The sequence below is a fragment of the Sinocyclocheilus anshuiensis genome, unplaced genomic scaffold, assembly GCF_001515605.1.
Source record: "Sinocyclocheilus anshuiensis isolate Anshui unplaced genomic scaffold, SAMN03320099.WGS_v1.1 scaffold112, whole genome shotgun sequence".
In the NCBI taxonomy this organism is placed as follows: domain Eukaryota; kingdom Metazoa; phylum Chordata; class Actinopteri; order Cypriniformes; family Cyprinidae; genus Sinocyclocheilus; species Sinocyclocheilus anshuiensis.
This window is the reverse complement of record NW_015557175.1, coordinates 1,319,896-1,329,657: the sequence shown is the minus strand read 5'-3', so window position 1 is coordinate 1,329,657 and position 9,762 is coordinate 1,319,896. Positions and strand designations below refer to the sequence as shown.

General features: G+C 38.6%; 1 protein-coding gene across 1 annotated transcript in view; it reads right to left on the bottom strand.

Annotated features, from left to right (window-relative positions):
• LOC107678424 (bone morphogenetic protein 1-like) overlaps positions 1-9,762 on the bottom strand; it is a 94,589-nt gene that overhangs the window by 19,638 nt on the left and 65,189 nt on the right. Inside the window, exons 8-11 of the mRNA XM_016473678.1 lie at positions 4,475-4,590; positions 2,018-2,120; positions 1,800-1,916; positions 1,148-1,293 (exon numbers count right to left, since the gene is read on the bottom strand). Coding sequence (XP_016329164.1) covers positions 1,148-1,293; positions 1,800-1,916; positions 2,018-2,120; positions 4,475-4,590 — 482 coding nt within the window. The remainder of the gene's footprint in view (positions 1-1,147; positions 1,294-1,799; positions 1,917-2,017; positions 2,121-4,474; positions 4,591-9,762) is intronic.

Here is a 9,762-nt window from a genome sequence, read left to right as displayed (position 1 = left end):
TTAGCTTTTTAGCAGCAAACACTCAAGATGGGTTTGGTGAACACAGGGATAAAAAGTACCCCATGTGTACAATTAAATATACTGCTGTATTTTGATGTTGTAGGCCTATATTTCTGCTGGAGGTCCTGGACATCTTGTTTAGACACATGGCATCATGGATTCTATCAGATACCAACAGATAAAAAATCAATAAGTGACTGACTCTATAAGACTGAAATCTTATAATGGACCATGCTTGGATCTTCCAACCGGACAATAATCCAAACACAAACCTTAAAAACAACACAAAAATGGGTCACTGAGCACAAAACCAAGCTTCTGCTATGGCCATTCCAGTTCCCTGACCTGAACCTATAGAAAATGAATGTGGTGAACTGAAGAGGAGAAGCACCAACATGATTCTGGATGAAGGATTTGTCTCTGATCTCTTGTCAGGTGCTCTCTAACCTCATCAGGCATTATAAGAGAAAAGTTAGAGCTGTTAAACTAGCAAATGGAGGTTTCAAAAAGTATTGAATAAAAGGGTTCCGTTAATTGTGGCCAATGTGTATTAGAGAAAAACATTTATTTCATAATGTTATTTCCCCCCATTTTAAATTCTTATTATCCAACGAAAGGTTAGATTTTTGTGAATTTTTTAAATAAAAGATCAAAAGGATTAACAATGCAGATTAATTTTCACAGCCTTCTTTGATCATATTTACCAAGGGTGCCGATATTTTTGGCCATGACTGTACATGAACATGAACACATAATTTTTTTCCCTTGCTCACATGCTGATATTTCAAGTGAGCTGTTTTTCAAAATCAAACTGCACACATTATAATAATATAATGTATTCTTACACAAAGTAAAACGTAATAAATTTATAATTTATTATTATTTATTTATTTAATTTTACTGTGCACAGTGTAACTAACTAGTAATACAATTTAGTAATAAAAGTAATACATTTTGTTTTCATTATTGATTTTCAAGTTGCAGCCCAAGTCTCCAGGGTCATTTTTTATTTTTCATTCCTATTCATGATTATTTCTAGATATACACTGTCTTTTCTTGTTTAGGACACACTCTAACATTATAACAGTGTGTTTAAGCAATTAATGACATGCTTATATTGCAGTAATAACAACTTTTTCAATCATACCTCAAAAGACTGGAAGGTAAGGCCTACATGGTAACCCTGAGCCACAGTGATCTTCCACATGCACACTTTGTTGGGTCTGTAGTCATCTGGGTAGTTCGGAGACTGAATTTGACCATTGTCTTTCTTCACCTCCCCACCGCAAATAGCTGCAAGATAAAAGATTACAACACAAACATGAGAATTACTTATTTCACAACAGAAAGTGCTGGAAACAGATAACGTTAGTTGTTCACATAATGAAAACTCGAAGTAATTCATAGGTCAGCTATGGTTGGATTTAGGTCTGTGGGGCAAAACACTCAATACGAATGAATTTGACAATGTTTTCTGTTGACATTATTTTGAGCACTCTGGCTTTGCCCTAGACTGCAGCCATGAAATTGCTCCTTGTTTTGGGCTAATCTTGCTCACTACCACTTGCAGCTCTATCGACGTAAGAAATGCAAGGCCAAAGCTGCCGTTGCAAATGATTAAATATATGAATGCTAACCTAAAATGTCAATGGTATGGGCTAAAGGCACAATTTTTTGACATTGTATGTAAACACTTATAGACACACAAGTACTATAGTGATTCTTTATAATTTATTCAATGTCCACTAGCACATATTTTATAACATTTGATAGTTGTTGATTTGATTGATTGCTGGTACCTTCATAAACAGCAGAGAAGCCCTTTCCCACCCAGTTGCTGCTGCTGCGAAACTCAATCCACAGGCGACTGTCTGTAGAGATGATTGGCTCCGGTAATTTATCCCCACAAAATCGACCTGCATACAGAGGTACAAGCAAATAATTCAACATTAATTAACAAGCTTCACCTTGAGTTGTTCATATTGTTCTTCTGAAATGTCAGGTGTTCATCTCAAACCTTTCAATGGTGCTTTCCTCCAATATCCATCTCTGATCTCCACATGATCATACCAGCACAAATGACTCCGGTACAAATCCATAGATGTAAAGTTCAGAATGATCTTAGGGACGAAAATGTAGTAAAGTGTTAATGGAGGAAAGTTGGAATCTGTGAAACTCTTAATAACTGTGCAAATGCAATGATTCCAAGCAGCATTTCAATTTTGAAATCGACATTTAGACAATCTACTTGGTGATTCAAACTCTGAGGAAATAGTTATGTCAGATTCATTAAGAAGTCTTTTTTAATCTATTCCTTTTTTCCAATTCAATCAAACCATTTTGCATAGTATAAATTACTCCACTGTAATCAGGATGTTTGTTTTAGAGTAAAACTATATAGTGAGAGCCATAAATAAGCCATACATAACCATATTTGACAGAATATTTTCTTCAATCAAGCCTTTAAAATTGTATTACACTGTATATATATTTATTTTTAAGTTGTAATTTAAGTAAAACAGATTATTGGAGCATTTTTTTACAAGAAAATACATTGTAAATACAAATTTCAGTCTTTCTACATCAAAATTTCACATTTAATTTAACATGTTATTTGAAGTTTGGGGAAAGTTGCTTTTAAAAGTAAAGCAACTACAATATTGCCTTGCTCCATAAAAAAGTAACTAATTGCGTTAGTTAAGGTTCATGGAAAGTAATGCATTATAATATTGCGTTACTCTGTAAAAAAGTAACCAGCTGTGTTATTTAGTTACTCTTCATGGAAAGAAATGTGTTACAATATTGTGTTACTCTGTAAAAAAAAAAAGTAACCAGCTGTGTTATTTAGTTACTCTTCATGGAAAGAAATGTGTTACAATATTGTGTTACTCTGTAAAAAAAAAAAGTAACCAGCTGTGTTATTTAGTTACTCTTCATGGAAAGAAATGCGTTACAATATTGTGTTACTCTGTAAAAAAAAAAAAAGTAACCAGCTGTGTTACTTAGTTACTTTTCATGGAAAGTAATGCGTTACAATATTGCCTTACTCCATAAAAAAGTAACTAATTGTGTTATTTACTCTTCATGGAAAGAAATGCGTTACAATATTGCCTTACTCCATAAAAAAGTAACTAATTGTGTTATTTACTCTTCATGGAAAGTAATGTGTTACAATATTGTGTTACTCCTTAAAAAAGTAATTAGCTGTGTTATTTAGTTACTCTTTATGGAAAGTAATGTGTTACAATATTCTGTTATTTAGTCTTCATGGAAAGTCATGCGTTACAATATTGCCTTACTCCATAAAAAAGTAACTAATTGTGTTATTTACTCTTCATGGAAAGTAATGCATTACAATATTGCGTTACTCCATAAAAAAGTAACCAGCTGTGTTACTTAGTTACTCTTCATGGAAAGTAATGCGTTATAAGATTGCGTTGCTCCATAAAAAAGTAATTAGCTGTGTTATTTAGTTACTCTTTATGAAAAGTAATGTTACAATATTGCGTTACTCTGAAAAAAAGTAACCAGCTCTGTTATTTAGTTACTCTTCATGGAAAGTAATGTGTTACAATATTGTATTACTCTGTAAAAAAAAAGTAACCAGCTATGTTGCTTAGTTATTTTTCATGGAAAGTAATGCGTTACAATATTGTGTTACTCCATAAAAAAGTAACCAGTTGTGTTACTTAGTTACTCTTCATGGAAAGTAATGTGTTACAATATTGTGTTATTCCGTAAAAAAAAACAAAAAACAGCTGTGTTACTTAGTTACTCTTTATGGAAAGAAATGCTATAATATTGCGTTATATTAATTTTGTGTTACTTTTTGTCAACTGGGTTTGCTTATTTGTTTTTTAATGACAAAAAAAGTTCACATTTCTCTCAACACAGGGACAGGTCAGTAAATAAATGGGAAAACAAAGTAACTTGTGTTATGTATTGGAAAAAGTAACTCCGATATTTCACTGAAAGTTTTACTAGTTTTTACTAAAATTTTACTAAATTTTACTAAAAACTTTACTACAGTAGTTAATTGAAAAAGTAATCAGATTATGTAACTCACGTTACTTTTAATGGTTTACCCCCAACACTGGTTATTTACCATTTCTTTGTTATTAATTGTGAAATTTCTAGCAATTTCGGAGTAAAAATTGTTTCAACATCACTTTTTTTCACTGTAATCTGAAACTGTGAAATGTGGTAATGTATGTGAAAAAATTGTTGAAAATTTGTTTGTGGGAATCTCTGGAAACATTTTTCAGTAATGACTCAAAGAATCAGTGAATCAGTTTTTTAAACTGGTTCATCAAAAAGAACTGGACAAACTGAGTGAACAAAATGAACTGGACTTCCCAACTCTTTGTGGGAACAATATCACAATTTACTCAATTCCATAAACATTCTATAGGCCTAAAATTGTCTCTCACAACAGCTAAACAGAGCGATTCATCAGAGCTTCTGTTGTCTTCACCTTCTCTCCAGGTGTGACTGAAATTCTCCATATGCAGTGCATATAGGCTGAATAACCATTCGGAAAACCAGGAGAAGAGAAGTTCCCACTGCTCTCCTGTAAACTGTCTCCACATCCTAAGAAAGACAGACAGAAAGAAAGGTCATGAGCTGTCGGTGTTCAAGAGGAGTTAAAAAGTGAACAGTTCATTACATAAACAAGATGTGATCAGTTACACAACGGCCCACAGAGACAGTACGCTGCCTGTATATAAAACATTGTTGTGCGTCACAGAACGCAACAAACACAAAAGACCAAGAAAAAGTCTGGATTGTCTTTCACAGTGTGCGCCTTGAGCACTTTCATGTTATGAAGCACATCTGCTTCTAATGTTACAAACCTGCCTAATATTCACAGCAAAGAGCAAGAGAAGAAAATAAAAGTGAAGCAAAATTCAAACTAAAAGAGTTTTAATTTATGTGGTGATGGAATTAATGAAACAGTTCACAGGCAGCATACTGTATTAAATGTGCTGGGTAATTAAACGCTCTGGTGGTCACTGTGGAAATACACATGGCAAAGTAGCATTGCTCCATTAAATGTCAAAATATCAGCAGTTTCATAACATATTCATAAAACTTAGCATATGTAACAGATAATGTACAGCCATCTGTACAACACCAAACATTTAGGACTAGAAAAACAAAACAAAAATGAAAAGAAAAAAACATTGTTGTAAGTGGCCGGACATAAAATTTGACCATCTATATCTAAAGCTTCCCTAACATACTAAGTAAAACCTTATTTTCTCAATAAAATGCATATGAAGGTGATTAACAACCAGTCATTTTTAAAGAGATCTATTTTAAGACGGGGTTTAATTATTGGTCATCTAGCAACCGAGTTTCTCCCTCACTTTCCCTCTAGAGGGCTTGTAAATTTACCTTGTTGAGCTGTTTACACTCCTTACATTCTCCACACATGCCCTTCACACATGTAAAACTAGAGTAGCAGAGATTCATCAGGCCAAGTGTGGAGTGGGTTCAGTGTTTAGAACCATTAACAAGTGGTCTGGCAAGCCACAGAAAGTGACAGATGCCGCAAGGAATGCTGTGCAAAAGATCTGCCACACTTGCACCTTATTTTCTGCATCCTACCCTGCGTATACGGCCACATCATCCACACGTGCCGACTGCATGAACACATCATACAGATTTCTCCACAACAAGCCTCAATCAGAATGTCAAAAACTCATAAACATGTGTAAAATGAGCAAGAGTCCCAGCTGATATTATTCATGGGTGGCTTTTTTTACTAAAGCCATGCTAAATGCAAAAAAAAAATCCATTAGAAACCTATGATGTGTTTATCAGGGAATCTGCAGTTTTAAAATCAAATTTAAAACTTTTTAGTATGTAATACAATGAATATTGCATGTCCATACAGAACAAACCTATACAATCTCAAAATAAATCATTAATCTCAGATTATTTTACCAGATTAAACAGGCTGGGGTACAAATTCAACAAAGAGTTAATAAGGCTTATGAGCAAAACAGGGTAGCAAAGTTTAAAAGACATGTTTTATTCGATATATATATATATATATATATATATATATCAGAATTATAAATTAAAATAATAAAAAAATATATTGCATCAAAATGGCCTCACATGTACAGTATAATGTATATATTTTTGCCAATAAAAGCATTTAAAACTTATGATATGCTTATCATTGTTTTTCAGTATAGCATAGAAACATGTGGAAAAATTATCTACAAATACTGAAGCAGCAAACTTTACAAAACACAAAATTTATGTCACTGCCAAAACTTTTGGCCATGACTGTACAGTACTAAAAACAAATAAGATTTTTTTGGAGGGGCTGAACATAACTTGTGCATCCATTCTCTCATTTTCTTCACAGTAAAAACTGCAGTGACGCACAAAGGAAATATATTATAGTTTACATAAGCCAGACATTGAAAAGTTTCTCGTGGACACACAATAGTTCCCTTTCCGTCGGTCACTTCAACATTGTGTCGAAGTTCCGACACTAGGGGTCGCACTTGGGAGCCCAGACACCTCTGACATAATTGAGAAAAGGCCAATGACAACTGGCGAGCAAAATCTGCATAGCTGGCCATGCCCCGGACATCCAGGTATAAATAGGCCAGCGTGGCATTTGCTCACTTGTTCCGTTCATCCGAGCCGATACAGTGTCTCTTTGTGAGATTAGCAGCACTCATTCACCTCTCAAACTCTCGTTGTTGGATCTACGGCACAGGCAGCGGTCTTTCCCTCTCTGTACACAGCTAAGTGTCGTGAGAGTACCCCTGGGTGCTTCAGCTGTGATTTTTGAGAGCTTATTTCCACTAAAAGAGCAAAATTCTCTAAAAGAGCAATTTCATAGGTGGAATTGTGTGTATCACATCATGCCTTTCCATCCATGTCCTTCAGGTTGTGGGTTCTACATCTCGCCTTCTGACCGGCATGATCGCTGTGCTCAGTGTTTGGGTTGCGCCCATGCTGAAGCAGAACTCGTGGATGATGCGTGTCCTCTATGTGAGGACATGCCCATCGGCACGCTCCGCTCGCGTTCTTTTCCAAAAGACTGCGAGTCACTCTTTCTGCTTCCCATTCCGGTCCTTCTACCTCCGGGTATGAGGCCGCAGCGATGTGCGTTGGGGAAGAGTGTAGAGCAGCAAACTTTACAAAACACAAAATTTATGTCACTGTATTACAATGGAATGGCTCTGCCGGTTGACTTCCCGTGGACTTCCCGATCCTCCAATGTGTTGTGCACCCCGGTAGAGCTTCCGGATGAGTTTGAGAGCTCATCTTTGGGCGAGTTGAATTTCTCATTCGGGGCTCGTGAAGAAGATGAGGTGTCACTCGCAGCATCGGAGGGTGGGCTAGAGCCATCTAATGCAGATGCCTCAGCGAAACCAGTCCCCACAGGAGTTGAGTGTCAATCCGAGGCGGACGCTGAGATGTCAGCTGTGCTTGCCCAGGCGGCCAAGAGCATCAGGTTGGAGTGGACTCCTCCACCCTGTCCCGAATATTCGCGGCTTGATGATTGGTTTCTGGGTGCGGTGCGTGACTCCAAGCCAAGACCAGCCGCAGCTCCTTTCTTCCCGGAGGTGCACGAGGAGCTGACGAAATCGTGGAAGGCCCCCTTCTCAGCCAAGACACGATGTACCAGTTCCTCTGCCCTCACCGCTCTCAAAGGGGGTCCAGCAAAGGGGTACATGGAGGTCCCTCAGGTGGAGAGAGCGATTGCGGTGCAGCTATGCACTGCGCATTTATTTGGAACGCATGCAGTGTTTCAGATATTCTGAACAGCTTTCTGTCTGCTTAGGAGGTCAGCAGAAGGGGAATGCTGTCTCCAAACAAAGGATTTCCCACTGGATTGTGGATGCTATCCTTAAGGCCTAAGAGGCCATAGGCTTACCATGCCCACTGGGAGTGAGGGCTCACTCGACTAAGGGCATCACGGCTTCATCAGCCTTAGCGAATGGTGCCTCACTAGCAGACATTTGTAAAGCTGCAGGTTGGGCTACACCTAACACAGTTGCCAGATTTTATAATCTGAGAATGGAACCAGTTTCATCTAGGGTGTTGAACACTAGTTCTTCGACTTAGATGGCTGGTAGGGTGTGGAGCTTGTTTAGTGCTTCCTCTTTTTGAGGTGAAATATTGCACTTATTGAGTCCAGCGAGACAATTTCATATGTTGATTATTAATGGCCCGCTGGTATATAGCGCTCATACAAATCCCATAATGCACAACAATAGTTACCGTGCGGTCATGACCTCCAATCACCAAGCAACAGATCGCAGCACCAGCCCCTCCTCCCTGCTGCACTGTTGACATAGCCTACTCATCAGGGTTCAGCGGATAAATTGTTCAGTGCTTAAAATGTCCCCAAAAGAAATGGCTAAACGAAAAGTGGACTTTGAAAACAGGGCTTTTCAAAAACGGTGGGAGGCAGAGTATATGTTTGTCGACATTGGAGTTAAACCTGTATGCCTTGTTTGTGGTGGTAATATGGCCGTAATTAAAGAATATAACATAAGATGGCACTATGAGACGAAACACGAGGACAGGTACAAAGATCTCAACATACAGCAGAAGCTACAGAAGGTAGAAGAGCTCAAAAAGAGTCTAGTGTCACAGCAGACTATGTTTACAAAAGCAAAATCGCAAAAGTGAAGCTGTCGTGAAAGCTAGTTATATAGTGGCAGAAGAGATCGCTAAATCTGCCCGGCCATTTACTGAAGGAGAGTTTTTGAAGAGCTGCATGATTAAAGTGTGCGATGTCCTGTGTCCAGACAAAAAACAAGCATTTTTAAATGTAAGCCTAAGCAGAAATACCATTGCTGTTTGGGTGTGTGAGCTTGCCACTGATTTACAAGCACCAAGTTTCTCGTGGGCACACATTAGTTTCTTGTGGTCATGCAATAGTTTCTTGTAGTCATGCAATAGTTTCTTGTGGGCACGCAATAGTTTCTCGTGGACACGCAATAGTCTTGTGGGCACGCAATAGTTTCTCGTAGGCACACAATAGTTTCTTGTGCACACGCAAGTTTCTCATAGGCACGCAATAGTTTCTTGTGGGCACACAATCGTTTCTCATAGGCACGCAATAGTTTCTTGTGCACATGCAAGTTTCTCGTGGGCACGCATTAGTTCCCTTTCATGGGAACTTCGAACTGCGTCCTCTAGGGGTCGCTATGGGGAACGCCTCGTCGTGACCCGTGTCTGAAGCATACATTGAAAAAACACCAACTCGTTGACCGGCGACAGCCATGACGTCACTACCGGCGCAACTATAGTATAAATAGGCGCCGGGAGCACACATCATTCTCTTCTTCGTCTTCATTGACTGTTCTGTTTGAAGCGTGCATTTCCAAGGAAAAAGTAAGAGCTATCTCTTTCATTATGGCGAGCACTAGCAGAGCATTCAGAAGGTGTGTGCGTCCGTGTCATCGCTATTTGACACCAGATGACACACACGATCTATGTGTTGTTTGTTTGGGCGAAGAGCACGCACGCGATGTCCTCGAGGGGGCAATCTGCGTGCATTGTGAGTTTTTTCCAATGAAAAATCTCCGTTCTCGTTTGTCTCTGTTTTCGAGTAAAGAGGGGCAACCATCTGTTTCCCGCGGTTCAGGACCCGCTGCTGAGACACGGAGGAGAATGAGCTCGTGGGGATCTCAGGTGGACCTGGCCGATGAGTTTAAAGAGGGGCTTTCCCTCTCGCGCTCATCGGCGGCAGATGAGAGACGGCCGCCGGGGGATGAT